Source organism: Schistocerca americana, chromosome 3, assembly GCF_021461395.2.
Source record: "Schistocerca americana isolate TAMUIC-IGC-003095 chromosome 3, iqSchAmer2.1, whole genome shotgun sequence".
Lineage (NCBI taxonomy): Eukaryota > Metazoa > Arthropoda > Insecta > Orthoptera > Acrididae > Schistocerca > Schistocerca americana.
In genome coordinates this window covers 258,373,861-258,399,638 of record NC_060121.1, presented here as the reverse complement: position 1 = coordinate 258,399,638, position 25,778 = coordinate 258,373,861, and the positions used below count along the sequence as shown (strand labels likewise).

The 25,778-nt window shown below is 42.4% G+C and overlaps 1 protein-coding gene across 1 annotated transcript in view; it reads left to right on the top strand.

The window, feature by feature from the left end:
• Positions 1–24,460, top strand: part of LOC124606847 (4-hydroxy-2-oxoglutarate aldolase, mitochondrial-like) — a 74,755-nt gene extending 50,295 nt beyond the window's left edge. Inside the window, exons 2-7 of the mRNA XM_047138923.1 lie at positions 653–781; positions 3,824–3,921; positions 11,008–11,172; positions 11,278–11,374; positions 12,301–12,434; positions 24,149–24,460. Of these exons, the coding sequence (XP_046994879.1) occupies positions 653–781; positions 3,824–3,921; positions 11,008–11,172; positions 11,278–11,374; positions 12,301–12,434; positions 24,149–24,307 (782 nt within the window). The 3' untranslated portion in view covers positions 24,308–24,460. The remainder of the gene's footprint in view (positions 1–652; positions 782–3,823; positions 3,922–11,007; positions 11,173–11,277; positions 11,375–12,300; positions 12,435–24,148) is intronic.
• The last annotated feature ends 1,318 nt before the right edge of the window (positions 24,461–25,778 follow it).

Below are 25,778 nucleotides of genomic sequence, written 5' to 3'. Positions count from 1 at the left end.
CAATGTTGAGAGGTATTACTTCCTTTCATTCATTCTTTCTTAAAAACACCTATTCCTGTCATTTTGTTATGTCTTCTTTCCACTTATTTTGGAATGAGCTTCCATCTTCTTGTCTAAAATGTGTACAGTATTCCCTGAGCACAAACCTGTACAAGTATCGAGCAGCAATCTTTACACACTTTCCGAAAATGGCCTTAGAGAAGTTCTAATTAAATATCGTTAAATTGCAAGTATGGCTATTCACTGTATTCCAGTGTGGCGTATATCACTGCTGACATGCGATGCCTTACAAAAGCATTCTACGTCTTGTTCACATGTCACTTGATTCCATCTTTATTCTTATGTGACTATATATACTGTACACACTGTTTGAAAATATTTAGCAATAAATCCATTTTAAACCAAACTTGTTCATGCTGGACAAAAATCTCGTTCATATATAGACGAATCGCTGAGGTTAGCACGAGAACACTATATAGACAATGGGCTGTTCCAATTAATGTTCATCAATAATGTTCACATAATGAAGGAAAAATAGAGCAAGTGCTGTAATTGTTAGTACAAAGTTTATTGCGTGGTTGCAGCTAAACTATTGCGCGCAAATAATATAGCCATATGCAAATAACCACTTCAGTGCTTCTTATTTTTACAGGTTATGTGGTGCAGGGCTCAAATGGAGAATACCCTCTTATGGGTACCGAGGAAAGAATTGAAATGGTGCGGCAAGTGCGCAAGTTCACCCCTAACGGCAAGCTGGTGATCGCTGGATCTTCATGCGAGTGTGAGTTGACTTTACTTTGAATTCTACAAAGTTCTTCGTTCTGAAAAGCCGTAACGCAGTCCTCATGTACTTACCTCAAGTACAAGCGTTCCGCATTATCTGTCACAACTATCTTCAGCATTATCTTTAGAATGTGGTTATAATTCAGTAGAACATTACATATTTATAATCTTCTCACAGAGCAACGTAGTTGATATGTGGTTTCAGTTTCAAACGGAGAAGAATGGTGGGACGACCTCAAAACAAAGAGGCTGGTGACCTAACAAGTAAATGAAACAACATATCATCAATCACTTAACTTATAATAAACTGCGATTTCTGGCGAAGACCTGGCGCAGCACCTCCAAAACGCTCTCTCGAATCGTCCGCTGCCAGCCGCTTCAACGGACGCAGGAAGGTGCGCCGATCTCCCGTCTCACGGCGTCGCAGCTCGCACCGGCCAGACCGATGTCGTGGATTGACTCCTGTTGCTCTCGTGTCGGGCGCGAATCCACTGCCCCTCGCTATACGGCGCGGCCCACTGGACTCACATGGCGACCTCACATGCGGACAAGTCATATTGTGTCTCAGCCCGCGACCGACCAACCAATCGATCCAACCGCCAATGACCATTGCCTGAGCAAACACGGGTAGACTAGCGGCCTAACGCGCAGACTCAGGTGCAGGAACTAAGCCCCCGACCGGGCGACCACTCGTTGAGTTCTCTCACTGCGCCACAAATTCGGACGAGAGACAGACTAGCAAGCTGGGGACGGGAGACTGACCCCAGATTGACTCCAGACTCACCCAGACTGACCCCGTCTGACTGACTGGCGAGCTCATAGCGCCCCTTAAATGCACGTGAACAGGCTACCTTTCCCCTTTCCCACCAGAGGGAGACACCAAAGCTGCGATTGCCACAGCGGCGCCACCGCCAGAAACGGAGGGCGACTGCTTCACACTACGCGCTGCGGCGCGCTCTTCAAAACAGCAATTTTTACCGTGGCTCAAATGCCAGTACTCCAGCAGCGACTGAGTAATGCTCCGCATGGCTGCAGCGGTCAGCACGGAGCAGGGCGCTGCTGAAGTACTTGTTATTCTTAGTGTTTTACTGTCCCTGTTAATGAATATCGATCAAACGAATATCGCACTAGACTAACTTGGGACCGCTGTACCGACTGTGCATGTAAAATTCAACTTCAAAACTAATTTTGTTTGTAACAGGGAACAAACAGGCGCATTCCGTCGACACTGAGCACCCTATTAAAGACGCAATAAGTAGTCTTTGTTTGGGCTTGCTCCAGTAACATGTTACAAAAACGAAACAGCTAACAGCCGCCGAAATACAAGAGCACCTGACGACTCTTAGGAGAGACATCTTGTACCTATATTTTACGAGCGTGTATACACATATACAGGGTGAGTCACCTAACGTTACCGCTGGATATATTTCGTAAACCACATCAAATACTGATGAACCGATTCCACAGACCGAACGTGAGGAGAGCGGCTAGTGTAATTGGATAATACAAACCATACAAAAATGCACGGAAGTATGTTTTTTAACACAAACCTACGTTTTTTTAAATAGAACCCCGTTAGTTTTGTTAGCACATCTGAACATATAAACAAATACGTAATCAGTGCCGTTTGTTGCATTGTAAAATGTTAATTACATCCGGAGATATTGTAACCTAAAGTTGACGCTTGAGTACCACTCCTCCGCTGTTCGATCGTGTGTATCGGAGAGCACCGAATTTCGTAGGGATCCAAAGGGAACGGTGATGGACCTTAGGTACAGAAGAGACTGGAACAGCACATTACGTCCATATGCTAACACCTTTTTATTGGTCTTTTTCACTGACGCACATGTACATTACCATGAGGGATGAGGTACACGTACACACGTACACGTTGCTCGACAATGTCCCATTCGAAACGCGTCGACGTATGTGGTATCAGCATGATGCACATTCCGCAATTAACACTAGGCTGACCCTTGTCAGGAAGTTCGACGGGCGTTTCATAGGACGTGGAGGACGCATAAATTGGCCAGCCTTTTCTCCTGATCTTAGACCTCTGGACTTCTTTCTGTGGGGTACGTTAAAGGAGAATGTGTACCGTGATGTGCCTACAACCCCAGAGGATATGAAACAACGTATTGTGGCAGCCTGCGGCAACATTACACCAGATGTACTGCGGCGTGTACGACATTCATTGCGCCAGAGATTGCAATTGTGTGCAGCAAATGATGGCCACCACATTGAACATCTATTGGCCTGACATGTCGGGACACACTCTATTCCACTCCGTAATTGAAAACGGAAACCACGTGTGTACGTGTACCTCACCCCTCATGGTAATGTACATGTGCGTCAGTGAAAAAGACCAATAAAAAGGTGTTAGCATGTGGACGTAATGTGCTGTTCCAGTCTCTTCTGTACCTTAGGTCCATCACCGTTCCCTTTGGATCCCTACGTAATTCGGTGCTCTCCGATACACACGATCGAACAGCGGAGGAGTGGTACTCAAGCGTCAACTTTAGGTTACAATATCTCCGGATGTAAATAACATTTTACAATGCAACAAACGGCACTGATTACGTATTTGTTTATATGTTCAGATGTGCTAACAAAACTAACGTGGTTCCATTTTAAAAAACGCAGGTTTGTGTTAAAAAACATACTTCCGTGCACGTATGGTTTGTATTAACCAATTACACTAGCCGCTCTCCTCACGTTCGGTCTGTGGAATCGATTCGTCAGTATTTGATGTGGTTTACGAAATATATCCAGCGGTAATGTTAGGTGACTCACCCTGTATACATTAAAAATAAATAAAATTCATTTCTGAAACATTTCGCTGGTGCAAATGTATGTTTGTACCTTGGCCCTTTGCAGGCCAGTCTCTTAGCTCCTTAATTAACTAACAATAATTTTATCAGCATTACAGATTAAATCACTGGAAGGAGAAACATCGTAAAATGCACTTTCTTCTCATAGCCACCAGTTATCCTCTATTTAAAAGTATCGTGAGCTGATGTTGGTTTCTTACATTTTACAGCTACTCAGATGACTATCGACATGTCGAATAAGATGGCCGATGCTGGCGCAGACGCCGTGATGGTCATTTCTCCCAGTTACTTCAAGAGCAGCATGACGGTAAAAAAAAGCTACAAGTTATTGTTATGGTGGGTTCTTAGGAAATAGCTCGTTCTTTTCTTGCTGCAGGTGTCTCACTTGCAAGATACATGTCACTGAAAAAGTTGTTCTGTAGACGTATAATATAATATGTACCTGCCTCGTTTTCACTTCTTATTTATGTGAGTTGTGCTTGAGGCTAACATTACCACTTGACCATGGACATCCGCAGAATTTTATCCAGTAGACTTTTCAGGTGGTAAGTTACGATCAGTTCATATTTAAGTCAACGAGGGCTATATTCTATCCTTTTTAGATATTGTCAAATAAAGTTTCAGTATCGCTCGCCAAGTAGGCCTCAATCTTTTTAATGGTTTTGAATTGCATGTCCATAAGTCAAAATAGATAAGACGCATTTATTGTAAACTATTTGGCTCAGCAATACGGGACATATAACTTAGAGAATCCTGCTGAGGATAGCAAGTGCATTCCAGGTAACATTTACTCCTATTTTTATTTGACTACCCAAAACAGTAATGTTATGACTCTTCAACTCTTGCCAGACAATTTCCCTTGATGTAAACATTTTTCGTCATTACGACTTCGACTGAATGACTGTCTGGGTCCGGTGCCACTGCGCTGCTGTGAATTAGAATCCTCAGTTACACAGACTTGATATTACGAGACTTATTGTTACTCAATGACTGTACGTGCAGATCGGTGATAAATGATTGACAAAATATTTCCTTCAAACTTCATTGTGAAGGTATTATAGGAAGCTCACGCTGTCGTCATAATTAACTGCACAATGATATGGATTTATCTTCCTTTAAATTTACATGGTGTCTGTCCTAAAAGCCGTCAGGCGCGTTTTCTCTGGCGTTTCTGTACGTATTTGCAATTTCGTATTTACAGTTTGTGGAGTCCGCACAGGGTACGGTGGCCGATACGCAGTGAGCAATTTTCGTCCAAAGCGCTGGGCAGGTCCATTCGCTTGTTCAGAAGGGGAGGTCGACAAACGTTTCTCACCTTTTGGCTGATTGGCGATGACAGAATCGATGTGCACGCCGTGCAATCTTTCTCAAACGATTTTACAGAAATGATTCGGCAAAAAAAATCATTTTTGCTATACTTATAGCTTTATATGTCAGGTTCATGATGGTCATAGTTATAGTGATATTTACGTGGAAGTGCGCGAAATTGTAAAAAGTTTGCAATGAAAAATAGGGGTCGCTATGATTTTGCATCTCGTGCGTATTACATAATACGCTGATGTGTGTGAAATTTAGCTAACATATTGAATTTTTCTTTGGACTTGGGCTGAGGTGTCTGTCTATCAGCAATATCGAGAAATTTTATCTGACGTAGCGCACACATTTGCGATCGCGCCGTGCCAGCGATAAAGGCGGAGAGAAATAACCACAATGTTCCTCATATTTCATAAATGGTTTCAGATTCTGCAATGAGATTTTGGCAAATGACAGCACTCAAAGAGTATTTTGCCATATTGTTATTAAGCAAAACTTCATTATCTACTGGGTTATTCCACTAATCACAGACTTCTTCGATGAAAGAATGTAATTTTTAATGCCCATCGATAGCAGATTAAACTAGAAATGCTATGGGTTTTGGAACAACATAAGTGAAGACATTACACGTTTTTTGTACCGGAGATGTGCTTTTTCATAAGCTACTGACTTTACTTTTCCTCAGTTTCTCACCACTGTCTCAGAATGCTCTAGCAGTTGTGTCTGCTCAACATGTTAGTGAGGTGAGACTGTGCAAATTCCGCTGTGTTTTGGCAAAAGAAACAAATTTTAACATGTCAACCAGAGAAATGTGTAGGTTTTTCAAAATTCGCCACTCATGACGCTTCTCTGAAAGTTAAAAATAGTTAACAGCCCAGTCGAAAATAGTTTCGGCGGAATTCTCTTTAGATACTAGCCAAAGCAGAGATGACAGATCGTTTCGAATGGTCGCCATGCAGTTGTGGGCGTGGAGGGGTCCTGCTTAATATTTACAGAAAATGTAAGCGCAGGCTTTAGTTTATAATGGCATTTCCCCTCCAGCACTCCGCTCTCGCCCTACAACGCCTGTCCTTAGCCCCCACCACTACTGCTCTCCCCACACGTGCCCTGCTGTCTGTGCATCTGTGGGCCACAGTATTCTGTGCAGACTCTGCCTGGAGTCAGCCCAAGCAAAAACTTCTCAACATGTCTTTCATGCGACGCTCAATGTCGATGACTAGCATTGGGTTTTTTCCCATTACAAATTTTATAGTGGAATTCTACATGGCCATTCGATAGAGAGGTCCCAAATTAGCCTAATGCGATATTTGTTTTACCGATATGTATTTCCAGAGACAGTAGAACCCAAAGGATAATCGTCACTCCAGCAACGATAGCACACCCCGGCCTGCCCTGACTGCTACCATCAGGCAGCAGCGCTGTTTAGTCACTGCTGGAGTATCGATTACCCTTCGTGTTTTAATTTTCTTGCCAATACGTATCGATAAAAAAATGTCACACTAGAGTCATTTGGGACCGATATGCCGAACGGGCACACAAAAGACCACTTTAAGCATCATTTTGTTTGTAATGGGAAACAAGCCAAAGTTTTCTGTCTACACTAGCCATCAAGACTTGATGAGCAGTATTTGCTTGGGCTAACTTACGTTACACATTACAAAAACGGAACACAATGCGTCCCAGCTAACTTTGCCACTTCATATGCACAGAAGTGCTAAAGAAACTGGTATCGGCAGCATGCGTATTCAATTACAGAAATATGTAAACACGCAGAATACGACGCTGCGATCGGTAACACCTGTATAAGACAACAAGTGTCTGGCGCAGTAGTTAGATCGGTTACTGATGCTACAATGGCAGCTTATCAAGATTTAAGTGAGTTTGAGCCCGGTGTTATAGTAGGTGCACGAGCGATGGGACACAGCATCTCCGAGGTAGCGATGAAGTGGGGATTTTCCCGTACGACCATTTCACGAGTGTACCGTGAATATCAGGAATCCGGTAAAACATCAAATCTCCGACATCGCTGTGGCCGTAAAAAGATCCTGCAAGAGTGGGACCAACGACGACTGAAGAGAATCACTCAACGTGACTTAAGTGCGACCCTTCCGCAAATTGCTGCAGATTTCAATGCTGGACCATCAACAAGTGTCAGCATGTGAAGCATTCAACGAAATGTCATCGATATGGGCTTTCGTAGCCGAATGCCCACTCGTGCACCCTTGATGACTGCATGACGCAAAGCTTTATGCCTCGCCTGGGGCCGTCAACACTGACATTGGACTGTTGATTGCATGAAACATGTTGCGTGGTTGGACAGGTCTCGTTTCAAATTGTACTGAGCAGATGGACGTGTACGGGTATGGAGACGACCTCATGAATCCGTGGACCCTGTATATCAGCAGAGGACTGTTCAACCTGGTGGAGGCTAGGTAACGGTGTGTGGTGTTTGCATTTGGAGTGATATGGGACCCCTGATATGTCTAGAGACGACTCTGGTAGGTGACACATACGTAAGCAACCTGTCTGATCATCTGCATTCATTCATGCCCCTTGTGCATTCCGACGGAGTTGGGCAATTACAGTAGGACAATGCGACACCCCACACCTACAGAATTGCTACAGAGTGGCTCCAGGAACACTCTTATGAATTTAAGCACTTCCACTGGCCATCAAGCTCCTCAGACCAGAACATTGTTCAGCATACCTTGCAACGTGCTGTTCAGAAGAATTTCCATCCCCTCGTACTCTTACAGATTTATGGACAGACCTGCAGGATTCAAGGTGTCAGTCCCCTCCAGCACTACTTCAGAAATGGTGCCACAGTTTCTGCAGTAATGCTCCAATGCGGAAAAACGTCGAAGTTGATGTTTATTTACATTTATGGACTGTGCATTCCTTCCCGATGTGTGAGCCCCTACCATAGGTACATCCCTGGTGAACTGCATTTTTCATTTTTTGTTTCATTTCGGAAATGTATGAAGTCGTAAGGTTAGGTGGAACATTCTGTAATTTGTTTTTGTAATATGTAGTTGGAGGCAGCCCAAGAAAATGCTGCTCATCAATGAAGGACCAATAGGTGTGTGCATTATAAGTGTTCAGTCCAGAGCCACGCTGCTGCTACAGACGCAGGTTCGAATCCTGCCTCGGGCATAGATGTGTGTGCTGCCTTAGGTTAGTTAGGTCTAAGTAGTTCTAAGTCTAGGGGACTGATGATCTCAGATGTTAAGTCCCATAGTGCTCAGAGTCATTTGAACCATTATAAGTGACATGCATAAACAAATGAGAAACCATGGGCAAAAGGTTACTATGTAATATGTAAAGCAGACTGTATGTTCGTCAGGAATCTCCTCCCAAACCCCTTGATAGATTTCAATGAAATTTGGCACATGATGAGCATACTTCACAAGTATGAGCACTGTGGGGCTTATAACCTTCTATCTCAAAGAGGAGATATCGACAGAGATGTAATTTTTCAGCCCCTGCTGTATAGGCTGACCTGCATGAAGTATGAATTGTGATATAATAGTGTCAGCCTGCCTAATAGACCTGCATTGCAGGGCAGCCTGCATGTCAAGGGCAAGAAACGATTTTCTAGCCCCTGACATGTGGGCTGCCCTGCACTAAAGGCCATGTTGTGTTAGAGCTGCATCAGCCTGCCTTATCGATTTGTTTAGAAGAGAAGCCTACATATCAGTAGCAAGAAAAGGTTTTAAGGCCTTTTATATGTAGGGTGCCCTGCACAGCAGACACATTGTGGGAGTAGTAGTGTGTGTTTTGCAGGGACTACACGTCCTGATGGGGATGGCTGAAGGAAGATGCAAATGTATAGAGAAGGGGATGGGTAAGGAGAAGGAAAGAAGGAAGGGATGGAAAAATGGGACAGAGAGATAGAGGAAGGAGGAGGAGATGGACAGAAAGAGAGGGGGAGGAGAAGATGTTTAGAGAGATGGGGGAGAAAGGTATGAATAGAGGGAGGGGAGATGGACACAGAAGATGTGATGAGGGATAGACAGAGAGGGGGGAGGAGGGGATGGATGGAGAGAGGGGTTGAATTGATGGACATATGGGGGGCATAAGGAGTTGGAGAGACAGAAAGAATAGGAGGAGGATACAGACAGATAAAAGATGTGAAAAAATAGACAAGGTGGGTCAGTGGAGGAAACAGAAAGGGGAGGAGGAGACCAACAGAGGGATGGGGTGGAAGAAATGGATAAATAGAAGGAGGAGAGAAGATTTGTGAAATGTATGAGACATATGTGTACGTGAGCAAAGCTGCTCCTAAGCCCCTGCATCAATTGCGACCAAATTTGGCACACAAACAGGAAAATTCAAGAGCTGTATTAGAAGTAGAGTTTCAGAAAGAGCCACGTTTTTCAGCCCCTGTGATATAGGCTACCCTACACAACAGATGTGTGCTTTCTCGATTTGTTTGGCAGGGGCTACACGTTCACATGGGGAATGTTGAGATGAAGGGGAAAGATATGGAGAGGGTGCAGAGAAGATGGACAAAGAGAGAGGGTAGGAGAAGTAAGAGCCAGAGAGAGTTGGGAATAGTCGAAGACAGACAGAGGTTGGAAGATGATGTAGACAGAAAGATGGAGAGAGGAAGAGGTGAACAGACAGATGGGGGAGGAGGTGGTATGTGCAGTGTACATGTCGAACGCATGCTGGGGCGAAGCCATGGAGAAAAGGCTAGTATATCGGGTGTATCTCCTAAGAATCAGCAGATGCATTTTATCCTGCATTTCAGCAGATGCTTGCAATTTCGTTTTTGCATTGTGTAGCTGGAGTCGGCACAAGCAAATGCCGCTCGCCACGTGTCTCATGCGATGTCCATTGTCGACGGAAAGGGTCAGTATTGTTCCTGTTACAAACAAACTGATTTTTAAAGAGGAATTTTACATGCCTGCTCGATAGTGCGGACCCAGATTAGTCTAGTCCGATATTCGTTTTAGCGATATCTATTAACAGGGACAGTAAAGCACGAATAATAACCAGTACTCCAGCAACGACGGCACTGCTCTGGCTCACACTGACTGCTACCACCGAACACGCGGCGCAGCTGAGTCGCCGCTGCGTTGCTGCTCGTTCGTTTTTTACTGTCTCTGTTAATAAATGTCGATAACACGAATATCACACTAGATAATTTGGAAGCACTCAGCCTAACGCGCACGTAAAATTTCGATTTAAAGATAATTTTGTTTGTAAAAGGAAACAAACCGACGCTTTCTGTTGTCACTGGTTGTCGCACGAAAGACGTGACGAGCAGTAATTTGGTTGGGCTGACTCCAGCTATGCAATGCCAAAACGTGGTTGTGAATATCAGCCGAAACTCCAGAGAAAATCAGCCTGATTATTCTTAAGAAAGAGACCCAATACATACGTACAATACATTTAAAAAATCAAGTGTAAGGCAGGAACCTACGGTAAAAGTCCCATTTTTGGATAAACCAGTTGGTTAGTTTCGAGGTGTGTCATGCCGCAAGAACTAATAACATTTTATAGGTTGCATAACAACTTCTTATATCCCAGATTTTTTTAATGAAAATAAGCTCTGTATCCAAGAGTGTGTACCCTCTTGCCCTCTCTCCCCCCCCCCCTCCCCCCCCCCCCTGCGGATGTCCATGTACTTGACACTCATTTTGTCTTCACCATCCTTTTACTATATGTTTTAAAAGAACGAAACAGTCGGCACTGAACGTATGCTGCCTCGTGCATTTAGAATTATTTCGGTTATCATCTGAGAAAAAGATGAAATGCGACAATGAGCAGTATAACTGGCACAAAGGGCGAAAAACCTGTTCAGGAATCAGTACACTTCGTGACAAATATTCTCGTAAATGGCAGTTAATATGCACGCTGAAATCAGCCATGAATGCTTACTGAAGCGTTATGGCTTTCTGTTCTTTCAAAATTTTTCAATTTACTTTTCATTAAGTAAACAAGGAAGCATTTCATCAGTTTCTCTTTTTATATGTTATACGTCAGGTGAATAAAACGCCTGAATGGAACATATTGCGACATACACTATTTTCTGCAGATATAACTAATTGAGGAATTACATTTCCATTTGCAGCCACAAGCACTGAAGAAACATTTTTTGCATGTAGCCGAAGGAAGTCGTGTACCTGTAATACTGTACAATATGCCAGCTAACACTGGAATAGATATGGGTGCACCTCTAATAACCGAGTTGGCTCAACACCCAAATATAATCGGAATGAAAGAGAGCGGTGGTGATGTAAGTTACAAATCTGTTGAGAGTATGATAATAATGTAATGTATTTATGTAACCATTATAAAAGAATAGCATATAATTCTGAAAACGACACCTTGCTTGTTTCAGATAACGAAGATAGCCCGTGTAGTGCATGAAACAAAGAACATCGATTTCCAGGTCATTGCTGGATCCACTAGTTTCCTACTACCTTCGTTACTAGTCGGTGAGAAAATAACCATCCTGCACGTCTCGTATAATACGTATGAGGGCATAGGGGGTAACTGTACTTTAATTTAAGCTGCAGAAACATTCTCAATCAGAGATTATCTGATTCCAAAAGTTTCAGATTCAATTTAATCTTTTTTTATTAAATTTACGTCTCGTAACCCTCTTGGTGCACGCATGATACTACATTTTTCCTTATGCTCTTAAGCTGTCGGTTTCAGATCCTGTGGTGGAAAAATTAAGTACTTATATATAGAATGGCATAAATCTTTACATTGCGAATGCAGGTGTTACAGAATAGAATATGAACGAAACAGGTGAAATACAAATACGATTTCCAACCTTTTACTTATCTGATTTGCTACACTAGCTTAGATTCAGAACTAAATCAGAAGTGGCAATATTTAGAGGTTGATTTAATAATTTATGTTTCTTTGCATGATGTTTTTTGCTCACACAGTCCAAAATTCGCAGATGTCTAAATCGCCGTTCATTTCTTTCTTTATTTACTTGCATTGAGTAAGCGTCTCAAAAGTATAGCCTCAATGTAACATACTGCAGTGGAGGCACGTGACCTTATTTTAGAAAACAGAAAGTACTGATGCTGTCCCTTATTTGGACACGAAGCTTTTAGTTAAGTAGATTGTCAGTTTACTGATACAGTTATTAAAAGAAACCTGAATTTTACAAGTAAATAAGAAGGAAAATCCGAACGTTTCTATTATTGAATTATATAGAGAGATATTTTATTATGGTCTGCATAGTTGTTCTGAACATTTCATTTTTATGCACAATAAACCTGAATAATTTATTTTATCTCAAAAGAAACTTATAAATCTTATAGACATTACATTTAATATCCCTTGCTTTAAATTTATTTGTCCTGATCGCAAGATAAACTGTTTCTTAAATATGCATCCTCAGGGGCTGTTGGAGGAATAAACGGACTGGCCAACATGTTGGGCAATGAGGTGTGTGAGATATACAGACTGGCTTCTGAAGGGAAGTATAAAGAAGCAACAGAACTTCACGGAAGAATTCAAGCTCCCAATGCCTTGGTGAGTACTTGGAGTAAGAGGTGTAATATGTAGTACGTATAAGTTTAAATATAGTATTAGCATTTCACAAGGCCTCAGTATTTCTTCGTCTTTGTTCATGAAATGTCAATAATATACTTACAAATACAAACTTATTCCTAATGGAGTATTTTGGTATTGTACATTTAGTTACTTGATGACACTACTGATCTTTGGCAATGGCAATACTTTCTCCTTAAAATAATACCATTACCAAACAATTTCCACATCCTTTTACCTTACTAACCCAGTTCTAAGAATCCTCTTGAAGTTACTGAATCAAGGACGCCTTTACACTAGCTTCTAGATGTACATCTTCACTTTTTCAAAGACAAAAAAAAGGACATACATCTAGAAGCTAGTATAGAAACGTACCGTAAGCGATGTAATTACCTAAAGAAGACTCCAGAAAATAATTGACAGAATAAGAGAAACTGAAGCTTATAGAAGCGAGAAGCAGTCTTCGCCAAAAAACATTCGCATTACCCATACATGAAGGAGGCAAAATACTTCGCAAAGTAACATGCTGATAGTATTGATTGAGGAGCGACAACAGTTCCATTGTCTGTCATAGTAGCAACTGTGGTATTCATACTCACAGTTGTTAACACGTATGAAATGTATTGCTTGCTTAATTCGTTATACCTAAAATTATAATAATACTGTAATCAAGTATTATCACCCTCATGAATTTTGTATCTTTTTAATGTTATGCCTCTAGCTTAATAACGTTCTTTCCGTGTACTTCTCTCTAACCTTTCCGTTTGTTAACATCTCATGACACTGCACTGCCCTGCGTCTTGGCAGACGTCTTCTAATTTATTTCCTGTCTCCTGAATATTCTCTACACAAATACTCTTAAAGGAAGAAATGAGCTTAAGCTTACAGTCTAACATCTCGCTGAAATCAGGGTCATTATAAGTGGAGCTCTCGTGGAGTTGAACAAGGATGAGGGTGACAAAAAGTGACTAATTTTTATGGAGAACTTCCTTGGAGCTCCTGAGGAAAACCACTGAAAAATAAGTCGTTACGTCTGGACTGCATTTTTATTAGAGCACCTCTTAAATTACGTAAATTGACAAAATTCCTTTTAGGTCACTTTTGACGATAAATCACACGAGTGTTAATGGAGGTCGTTTGCTATAACTTTCTGATGGCCTGATGTACTGCTTTTTCTTTAAGCACGAAGTTCTACTGGAAACCCAGTCAGTACATCTTCCTGGTATGTATAACACCCGCCTTCTTCGCGGATGAAAACAGCACATGAATGAAATGTGTGCTAGCATTCCTCCTTTTCACAGAAATTTCGTTATCAACCCGCCAGGCCAACATCCCATTGTTCAGGGGAAATCGAGCGGTAGAGCAGATCTTCGATTCACTAATTCGACAGCCAGAAAGGGATAAATGAGCCACTATGTCACTGACGTAGAGAAGGACTCCCTGAAGTTCTGGGAGTTAGGCAGTATTCGAAACATTTGTCCTGCAGTCTTATTTGCTGGTGTGGTCGCGGCGAAAAGTATTAATGTGAACAATAATCTCTATTAACCGTTACAGAAAAAACTAAAACGTAATGGAATAGTTGGCAATACTTTATCCGCATGACAGAAAGCAATGAACGTTAGTTGCCTGTCGACCGTGTAGCCAAAGACGCTCGGAATTTGGAACAGACATAAAGTACCATAAGCTTCTATGTTGATTTCTTTATTGTTTGTGATATATGTCTGCATAAATGATGTTACACTTGCTATATCACAACACGCAGATAGTAACAGTTTAAGAATAAACATTTTTTCTTCAAATATTTCATTAGCTGCGTTGCCAGTAAGAGCACTCTTTGTGAAAAGGTAGATCATGAAATGTTTGAAAAATTATGCGCAGATGATTCAAGTGAAATGGATTATCACTAAATTTTGACCGGCCTTATTACATAGAGTTCACTGCTCATTGAATTACTTACTTCACAGAAGCTCTCCTGCGAACATTGCAGAACTAGCTCTCCAGAAAGAAAGGATATTGCGGGGACATGACTTAGCCACAGGAGAGCTTCTGTAAAGTTTGGAAGGTAGGAGATTAGATACTGGCAGAAGTGAAGCTGTGAGAACGGGTCGTGAGTCGTGCTTGGGTAGTTCAGATGGTAGAGCACTTGCCCGCGAAAGGCAAAGGTCCCGGGTTCGAGTCTCGGTCCGGCACACAGTTTTAATCTTCCATGAAGTTTCAGTTTGCAAACTTAGTCGTTTCCGAAATGCTTCTACCCAAAGATCATGCCCTTCTGAGCGTCAGGTAAATCGCTCCGTTTCCGCCTTTCGGTAGCGACTGCACTGTTTTCTGCGTCGCCCCGACACGCTTTATGTACCCTCCACTGCTATCGGTGCCACCCGTCGTCTATGAGTGGTTGTCGCACATTCTCTTCGGTAGTCACATTAATGTGACTGGACCGTGTATTACAAATTAAGGCCCCCCGCCGCTTTTCTCGGTTTGTATGTCAAAGCTAATCTCAGGAACTGCTGTACGGCTTTTGATATGGTTTTCGCTAATAGATAGACTGACTCACGGGAAAAGGTTTTATACAGAATTTATTACCGCTAAGTCTGACAAGTCATCCGGCCGTGGATGCTGCCAGGAGAACTCCCCATCGCACCAGCCTCAGATTTAGTGGAAAGATGCTCCATTGGATAGCCGGTATAAAACTGAACACAGACAAAGCATGAAAACCGAGAGAAGATGTACTGAACTGTGATAAAAGAAGCAAAATAGAAACAGTGAACGGTCCAAGCTCAAGATGGGCAACATCGAGTGAACTTGAATAAACCGGTGTCGTGGTTATGTGGCCACGCTGTTGGACTGCGAAAGTGGAGATCTGTTTTCAAATCTCTCTCGTGCGCCATTTTTTTTACAAAATTATGGAGTGCCTTTTCTATCATCATCGTGTCTGTTCGCTGTATTCCAATTTGTGTCTGTGTCGTGGTATAACGTCCGTTTGCAACAGCGAGATGTAAGGAAGCGACCTCCAGACGCATGTATCTCCTATTTGTTCTACACAAGTACTACATGCTACGACTCTTGCATTCCGTCTTGCAAGATTTGACTCTTGAATACCTTTGTTGTTACATAGTACACACCGGTTTATTTTTTATTTTCATTCCGGTGAGACGGCTATGCGGCATCTCGCATGCTCTCACTATCCATCACACTTACTTGCGACGGTAATATGTTCTTATCACATGACTCATATTCTACAAGCAGTACACAGTATGACTATTGGCGAGACTACTGAAGGACAACAGACACACCGAGCGAAGTGGCGCAGTGGTTAGCAAACTGGAATCGCTTTCGGGAGAACGACGGTTCTGGCCATCGAGATTTAGGTTTTCCGTGATTTCCCTAAATCGCTCCAGGCAAATGCCGGGAAGGTTCCTTTGAAAGGGCATGGCCGATTTCCTTCCCCATCCTTGACACAATTCGAGCTTGTGCTCCCTCTCTAATGATCTCGATATTGATGGGACGTAAAACCCAATCCTCCTTCCTTACTTCTTGTAACAGCTTAAACCACGGCGTGTCTTTCCATTCCTGGAAAACCTTGCTCGGATATTATATTTTTTCCCTCGGAGACTGAGTGTTGTGTTGCCCTCACGATTGTTCCATCACCATCGACGCACAACTCGCCCAATGTGGTGTCAGTCAATGCCATACGATATCACTTCTTGTCTACGTCCCAAGAGATAATTGTTTGATGCTGAATCTTCAAAAATGATTTTGATCGTGAATGTTTTATATTTCATATCATTCTATTTAACAACTACAGTCATTGATGGTTAACAGCCTTATGGTAAATGATTCCCTCATCTACGCTGACTGATTCCAAAAGTTTCTGTCCGCTCAGATTTACCCTCAACGACTGAAGTAATTTTCGGAGGATAATATCCTAACAATTTGACACGAATCGCTGACCCAGGTACCAGATTTAATCGCGTTGCTAATCAAATGGTTCAAATGGCTCTAAGCACTATGGGACTTAACATCTGAGGTCATCAGTCCCCTTGACTTAGAACTACTTAAACCTAACTAAACTAAGGACAACACACACATCCATGCCCGAGACAGGATTCGAACCTGCGACCGGAGCAGCAGCGCGGTTCCGGACTGAAGCGCCTGGAAACTCTCGGCCATCGTTGCTAATCCATTCTATAGCTGTCACAATAAATGAATTACAGTAGCATTAGCTAAAAAAGTTCCCTCAATATTCTTCAAGTTTTCTCTGAAGCTCCTGAGGCAGGTGGTCTACAGAAGCTACCATCTTTGATGCTTACTTTCATCCAGATAACTTCACAATAAGACTCTGAATAATCTCAGTACATAATGTCGTTTCAGAAATAACTACTGCATCACTATACACGCATAGACTATCGTTGTGATATACATTCTAAGACAAGAAAAAAAACATACACACCCTGAAGGAATTACCCGAATTAGACGGAAATCGGTAGATGCGATGTACGTACATTTACAGACAAATAAATGATTATCATCTCAGAAAAATTGGATGATTTATTCAAGAGAAGAGCTTCACAAATTCAGCAAGTCAATAGCGCGTTGGTCTACCTGTGGCCCTTAGAAAAGCCGTTATCCAGCCTGGAATCTCATTGACCGGAGTAGAATTGTATTCAATGACGAGTCTTGTTTCGCATTGCGCCCCAATGACCAGCAAAGACGTGTCTGGAGACCACAGGACAGCGGTAGGATATTTGCACACCATATGGCACAACAGCCAAGAGTGATGGTCTGGGGTGCCTGTTCTTTCCTTAGCAAAACCCCTTAGATTGTGAGTCTCGGCATCCTTACAACACAGCGGTACGTCACCGATATTCTACTCCCGTAAATGGCAAGCCATCCTGGGCTTACATTTCAGCAAGATAATGCCCGCCTGTAGACGGTGAGAGTTTCTACAGCTTATCTTTGTGCTTGCCAAACCCTAACTTAGTCAGCAATGTCGCCGGGTCTTTCCCCAGTTGAAAACGTTTGGAGAATCATGGGCAGGGTCCTGCAAGCAGCTCGGGATTTTGACGACCTAATGTGCCAGTTGGACCTAATTTGGCACGGTATCCCTCAGGAGGATATCGAACAACTCTGTCAATCAGTATCAAGCAGAATAGCTGCATGCGTAAGGGACAGAGGTGGACCAACGCGTAACTGACTTGCTCAGTTTGTGAAGTTCTCTCTCTGAATAATGAAACCAGGTTGGTAGGTACTCAGAGAGCACACAGGATAAGGTTATGATTGTGGATGGGGCTGTAAACATTTACTGTGAGTTGCACAATCAAACACACAACTTTATTTTCTAAGAACCACTCCTTTACACATTGCTTTAAAAGATCGCAACTAAACAATATGACTGAAGGCCTAGTTAAAGAACTTGAGCTGCTTTCTGGGCTGAAGGCCCAAAATTACACCCAAAACAAGAACGGCTGAAGGTCTGGCTTAGAAATCAAAAGTAATTAAAAATACAAGGTAAAATATTCTTTTCTTAAAAAAAACATGCAATTGAAAACAATTAGTGGCTGAAGGACAGCTATAATTAAAACACATTAATAAACAATTTTTTCAACAAAGAAATTTCTTTTTAAACTTACAACAGAACGGCCGAAAGCCTAATTAAAGAAATATTAACTTACTGCATGGCTGAAGGCCACAAACAAATTTCAAACAACGGTTGAAGGCCTGAACAACAAGTCAGACATACAATTTAAAATAAACTCCTTCCTTCTTATAAAAAAAATTCCTTTAAAGAATACACATGGCTGAAGGCCTTATTAAAAGGGGTTCACGTAAATCCTCGGCTGAAGGCCACACATAACACATCAAACAACTAACGGCGTAGGGCCTTGATTACAAAAAAATTCAGATAGAACAAATTTTAAGGAAAATTTAAAAAAAATGAAATCAATCTTAAAAATTTTAATTTAACACAGCTGAAGGCCTTTATGTACTCGTAAAATTTAAAAGAACTGAATTAATACACGGCTGTAGACCTCACGCAATACTTCAAACTAAAATGAAAATCACAATCTTAAACAAAAAGAACAGTGGTGCTCAGAAGTGTTCCAAGGGGCGGCCTGAGAAGGTAGCTCAAACGTAAGGTGAGATGAGACAGGCAGCCAAGAGTTGAAGTTAAATAATTGGGCCCGCATCTCGTGGTCGTGTGGTAGCGTTCTCGCTTCCCACGCCCGGGTTCCCGGGTTCGATTCCCGGCGGGGTCAGGGATTTTCTCTGCCTCGTGATGGCTGGGTGTTGTGTGCTGTCCTTAGGTTAGTTAGGTTTAAGTAGTTCTAAGTTCTAGGGGACTTATGACCACAGCAGTTGAGTCCCATAGTGCTCAGAGCCATTTGAACCAATAAATAATTGGATGGCAAGCCAAACTAGGGACAGCCCAAGGACCAACCAACAATTTAACCAATTCCCTTCTGTCCGACCAATGGCACAACAATGGAAAATATTGGTCGAGAATGAGGATATGAACAGCACTACATCTTCATAAATTGGCTTCTAAAAACAGCCAAGGGAACAATAACCACTCTAAGCAAAATATGAACCAAATAACTTAAAAGGCTGTCGAACTACACGCCGTGCCGGACAGCATCAACACGACAAGGAAAGGCACACTGCCGGAAAACTACGCTAACGACCAGGATAGGTAACTGGGGTGTTAACAGCCACAGGGCAGAAAATACTGCTGGTGCACTTCACCGGCAAGTAACAGTCAATTTAATAATTAATCACAATATAGGAAGACGGCTGCAAGATTTCACTGACTCCAACACATCATACGTTTCTGCTAACCCGAACGGCCCAAGGAGCAACAACCTGCAAATGAACAAAGAGATGTCACAGTAGTTGAGGTTTCATAACAGGTTAACTGATCACTCAACTTCAGCGTCGAGGTTCGGTGGGCAACGAACTTTGTCGCTCTCACAGCTAGCACCTCACAATCCGACAGCTCGTGCACACCGCCAGCGGTCCCGGCCTGACTCCGCATCCCGGAGACTTCCTCGCTGCTCCGTCCCAACCGACGGACTGCCAACATGCAGACAGCATTAAAACAACTGCTCAGGCAAACCCACACAAGCTACACATGGTTGAGCAAAAAGACTTCCACAAACAACTCGGACAATGTTAAAACGGTCACTGTGCAACAACAAGGACGAATCAGAAGTCGACACACACAGAGAACTCAGAAGCGGTCGGCGACCATATACACGTCGTGCGATGAGGCGACTGACCGAAAAACCACCCAAGGTCGTCGCCACTCAAGTCAAGCATGTCGGCAACAGTCAGGCAAGGCATGGCTGTCCAGACCTCACTGCGGCTCAGTCCCAACTGAACTCACGATGTACGACAACCCGGAAATACTAGCGGTCACTCCAAAGATGGTATGACAATGCTCTTATCGATAAGCGCTGCTGCTGTCATTTTCGGGCAGGCAAGCCAGCAACTCAGTGACGCCAGTAAATCGAATAAGAAACGGGACGGCAGTACCGCAGACAAGATGTCAAGTAATAAACGGCACGAACACGAGCAGCGTACGGCTCAAATAAATCAATTTTTCTGAAACTGTAATCCTTTGCTTGTTGTGCATGTACATCATATCTACCGATTACCGTCCCATTCGGATAACTCTTTGTGGTGCGTCGTTTGTTTGATTATTTGTTTGTTTGTTTTTTCTTAGACTGTATATACTAATCTGAATCATTGCTAGTCCCTTCTGGTCAGCCAGTATTCTGTTCGTAATTGTACATGGACATTTTCCTTTCAATAAGCACGACAAATTTTGGGCCCTTACCACGGACTCTCCTGCAGTCAGCTAACAAGACAGTAACATTTCCTCTTTCTGGTCTGCAAGGATGAATGTTTTCTAATATTAACGTGTCTGACCTACTTCTTTCTCCGAGTATTACACTTACTTCATCATAGAGCCCATAAATATGTGGAAGAGGCGAACAGGGGAAGGGAACACTTTTCTGTGCAATGGTAATTGTCAAGAATTCCTCTTTCGACACCGTCGCGGAAACGTCTGCCTTAAACCTTCCCCTCGCCTTTATATCAGAAGGCTACAGTTTGATTCTGCATAAAATGTTGCAACAGAAAGACTTCAAAAATCAATAAAAACAGCCTCGATCGCGTTTTCAGACTTTTTATTTTCTGACAACAGGTTTTGGCCCTTTCCTCAGACCATCTTCACGATTACATTGCCGTTATGGCTGCCGGTTCGGCAGACGTAGCGAGATCCGGAGAAGTACGGTTGTCACCATAACAGGTCAAAGGCAATATTATTTCCATAGCCCCTCACCGATAACAACTCCACCTATACAGGGTGAAAAGTATTTAAACCGACCAACTCTGGGAGGTTGTAGGGGACATCAAAACAAATATTCTTTCCTAATGTCATTTTTTCCTATGAGGAGTATTTAAACCTTTAAAGGAAGATTTCTCTGGCGGCTAATTTATTGAACCAACAAACACTTTTCCATTTTTTATGACCAAGAGACAACACATTAGCACAACCCAATTTCAATTACAATAGATTTTCAAAAATGCCTCCACTGACACGTAAACAAAGGTTACACCGCCGGATCATGTTCTGTCTGACACGTGCAAAAACCCCAGGAGTATCCTGAATTGTTCCTGCTGCTGCTACTATCCGGGCAATCAGATCCTCTTCTGATGCAACAGGAGTTGCGTAAACAAGGTTGCGCATCTCTCCCCACACAAAAAAGTCCAGAGGGGACATAACTGGGGATCGAGCAGGCCATAGTACAGGACCACATCTGCCAGTCCACGTTTCTGGGAACCGTCGGTCCAGGAATCGACGCACACGACGACTGAAATGTGCCGGCGCCCCGTCATGTTGGAACCACATGTGTTGTCTTGTAGGGAGCGGGACGTCTTCCAGCAATTCTGGCAATGTTCTGGCGAGAAAATTGTAATAGTGCCTGCCATTTAATGGCCTAGGGAGCAGATACGGCCCAATTCAACAGTCCCCAACAACACCGACCCACACATTAACGAAGAACCGCACTTGATGAGCGCTAGTAACTGTGGCATGTGGGTTATTCTCACTCCAAACATGCGAATGGTGCATGTTGAAGACTCCATCACGCCCGAACGTTGCTTCATCGGTAAACAACACAGAGGATGGAAATGTAGGATGCATTTCACACTGTTCCAGGTGCCACTGCGAAAACTGTGCTCTGGGTGGATAATCAACTGGTTCCAGATTGTGGACACGCTGTAAGTGAAATGGACGTAACAATTGCACTCGAAGGACTGTTCTTACATTCGTCTGATTCGTTCCCATGTTACGTGCACTTGCACGAGTGCTGATTGAAGGATCCCGTTCCACATGCTGCAAGACAGCTTCCTCAAATTGCAGCGTTCTTACCGTGCGACGGCGTCCCTGTCCAGGTAATCTGCTAAATGACCCGGTCTCACGCAGACGTTGGTACAAAGCAGCAAAGGTCGTATGATGCAGGATACGGCGATTAGGATATTGTTGTTGATAAACCGGCTGTGCAGCTCGTCCGTAGTGGTGCGCTACGTAATACGCACCAACCATATCAGTGTACTCGTTCCTGGTGTATCGCTCCATTAGTAAACAGAGACAATGCACTACTACACTGGTGGACAGCAGTTGCTTACAACTGAAGAGCGTAATACGCCCTCTAATAACTGAAGATCGTAATACGGCCTCTAACAACTGAAGAGCGTAATACAGCCTCCACCGGTTTAAATAATCCTCCCAGGAAAAAATGACATTAGGGAAAAATATTTTTATTGACGTCCCCTACAACCTCCCAGAGTTTGTCGGTTTAAATACTTTTCACCCTGTATGTGCCCAAGTGCAGCTTACTTATGTCAGCTCCGAAGTGGCCGTGCGGTTAAAGGCGCTGCAGTCTGGAACCGCAAGACCGCTACGGTCGCAGGTTCGAATCCTGCCTCGGGCATAGATGTTTGTTATGTCCTTAGGTTAGTTAGGTTTAACTAGTTCTAAGTTCTAGGGGACTAATGACCTCAGCAATTGAGTCCCATAGTGCTCAGAGCCATTTGAACCATTTTGAACCCTATGTCAGCTGGTTGCTCAATACCCTCGGGCATTTTGAAACTTTAATTCTAACTCATTCCACAAGTGTTTGTGCCATCCCCGTTTGAGCGTAAGCATACTACAAAGGAATTACCAGCATTGTAGCACATCAAATGTGTTCCATTTTTTTCCACTTTCGTAAATAAACTCATGACTTATCTATCGAAATTATGGCAGCTCAGCTTTTACTTCCCATTTAGTTTCTGTACGTCACAAACTGTCATCTTTCACAATTTGCTACCATAAATTAAACATACAGATATTTTCACTTTTCCCTCCATGTTTTCTAATCTTTCTCCCCTTTTTTATTTCTTTCTTTTAACTGTGGTTTTGTTTTCATTAACATTTACGTTGCAAATCCCAATTTCTATGTAGAAACGATAATTCAACCAACAAAGTCAATGATTATTGCACTGTATAACTACATTCGGTTGTCACAGCAACCACCTTCAGACGGCATTACTGCAATGGCAGTACATTAATAAATTATAGCGTGTTCATCTAGGTATATTATAGTAGAAACAACCTTAGGTACTGTCATCGCAGTAATAACGCCATCTTCAATTTCATGCCGGTCTCGGTAGTCCGTTTTTCACTGGAATGCACACTACGAGTGTTGATTATCTTCAGGAACGCTAATTGACGTGATGGTTGCCAAGTCAACCGGAACCGATAATACTGTGGAACAATTGTGACTTTGTCGACTGAATAAATATTTCCAAAAGAGGCATAGCAGAGTTGTACATTATTCCTTACAAATCGTCGTTGAAGAAATAATGCTGTGTAACTGACCTTTCCGATTTTCCAGATTTGTATCAGTTGGTATACGATGAAAATAAAGCTCAAAGAATTGCGTAATTCAAACAAAGTAAAAAGAGTTATACATGTCACGCACCTGCAAAAGAATGAAATACCGTGTAACTGGAGCGTCAGAAGATCTCACAGGGTGTTAGCAGAAGATGCCGTTATCTGTAAGCAGGCTGCAGGGCCAGAAAATTCTTGCGGAATGCAGCAACACCTACAGTGGCTGGCAGCTGTCAATCACTCCCAAAGACAAATCTCGACTCTTACACACACTACTTTCAAGTGAGCAACGAATTCTTTCTTGGTGAAAATATCATTTTACGAAACGCTATCAGCTAATACCTTGACCCAAAACTGGTTTCCAACACAAGGACATACACAAAAATCGATAACACTGTTTTGTGGCTGTGCGAGTTTTTGCATTTATGCGGCATATCGACACAGTCAGTCACGTGGCACTGTTTCTTCAACGACGAAATACTGTCAATGTATTGCTACCAGTTTAATTTCTAATGTTTATGTATCTATCAAGTAAAATGTAAGCGATTTTGTTGAACGGGAGAGAGCGTGAATGCCCTCATCTGGTGAAGATAAATAACTGAATAAATAAACATTAAATAAATTGACATGTACAGTTCGCTGAAAACAATAATTTTGCTCTTCTTTTGGCTGTATCAAACTGACAATGCAGCCTCTTTATCCTTTATAAATGTTCATATGAGACACTTTACTAACTAAAATGCTAAATTTCTGTTGGCAGGTGACACGTGAGTTCGGGGTACCAGCTATGAAAGAAGCAATGGACATGTTTGGGTTGTACGGAGGCCCGTGCCGTCGACCGTTGCAGCCTTTGACAGATGATCAAAGGATACAACTCAGAGAAACATTTAAGAAGTCTGGTTTCATACCGGTCAAATAACTGTAATAACAGTACACATTAAGGACGTTTCTCGCCTCTTTTCTCGCCATTCCATGCAAAGACATTCCTTGAGCTGACTGAATAACGTCAGAAGGATGAAACAAGGAAACCGATCCACGCTTCTGTAAATAAATAAAAATTTAGAAAAAGCTATATGCATTCATTTCAGAGTGAAACAAGCAACGTCCTAAAGGTGCCTTTACGCGGCGTGAAATAGCGGTACGCAACAGTTTCGCGAGGCAAGTATCGCATACTGATAAACGTGGTCCCTGCCGCAAGAGGTGTAGCGCGAAGTTGTTTCGCGCCGAGGCAGACCCCATTCTGTCTCTCTGTTCGCATCAGAAAGCCTCGCGTCTCCCGTTTCTAGTAATGTAAACGTAGCTACCTGTTCCGAGCGAGACCTTAAAACAAGAGGTAAGTATCCACCTCATCGAATTACACAAAAAATTCTGCCTTTGTGAGATCTCAAAATGAAATCCCATCGCAATCGGGCAAAAAGAGAGGATGAGTGGAAAAACCTGACCGTGATCCTTCAGCAACAGTCTCAGTTTTGAAATTAAAATGAAAACTCTGTTGGAGGTCATATAAAAACAAAACGAAGCCATTTCATTTAAACACTGATTCCCGTATTGACATCGCCGACAGAAAATTTCTTACTCCACAAGCGACGACCTCATCCCGTTTTATCTAAGGTTGAGTAACAAGTACACTGTTTTTGTTCTACTGAATTTTGTTTATTTCGAATTAGTTTGCGGTTTATTGGACAATCTTCAGGAAACAACTGACTATAGTCAGAAATAGACTCTAGTTCTTAGGCAACCATACAAAAACAAAAATACTGCCCACTTGCACAGAGTATTGTGCATCAAACTTGTTTCCTAACTTTCCAATTACACTTTACATAACTGACAATGTTAATCACGATAAATAATTAAATAATGCAGAATTACGGGTTAAATGGTTATACTGATAAATTTTTTGAGATATTAACATTGGCTAAGAAATTGTTAAACTGAGCGCTCTTCATTTATGTTGTGCAACATACATCTTTTTTTTTAACGCTGTAAACTAAACTTTAAAGGCAACGGAGAGTACTATATAGAATAACTAAAATACAGAATCTTATAGTATTACACGTTCTATGGTTGTAGTGCCATAGTTTTCGAGGTCGTGGCATTGGTTGAGAACTGTGTAACTGAGCACTGGTAACTTATGTTGTGCGACAAACATGTTTCACATCGTATATTACATTTTTATGCAGTGGTCAACATTAAACACAGTAGATGGTTAGGATACACAATATTAAAGTATTATAAGTTATGTTGTTGAAGTTTGTGGTCTAATAAAGGTAAGGAATTGGTAATTCTATTAATTTTGTGTAGCAGTATGTATCAGTGTGGCGGTTTGGGGGTATGTGACCGCTTGATTGTTGCATGTGAAGCTTAAAAATGGGGATGTATTCAGCTGTAAT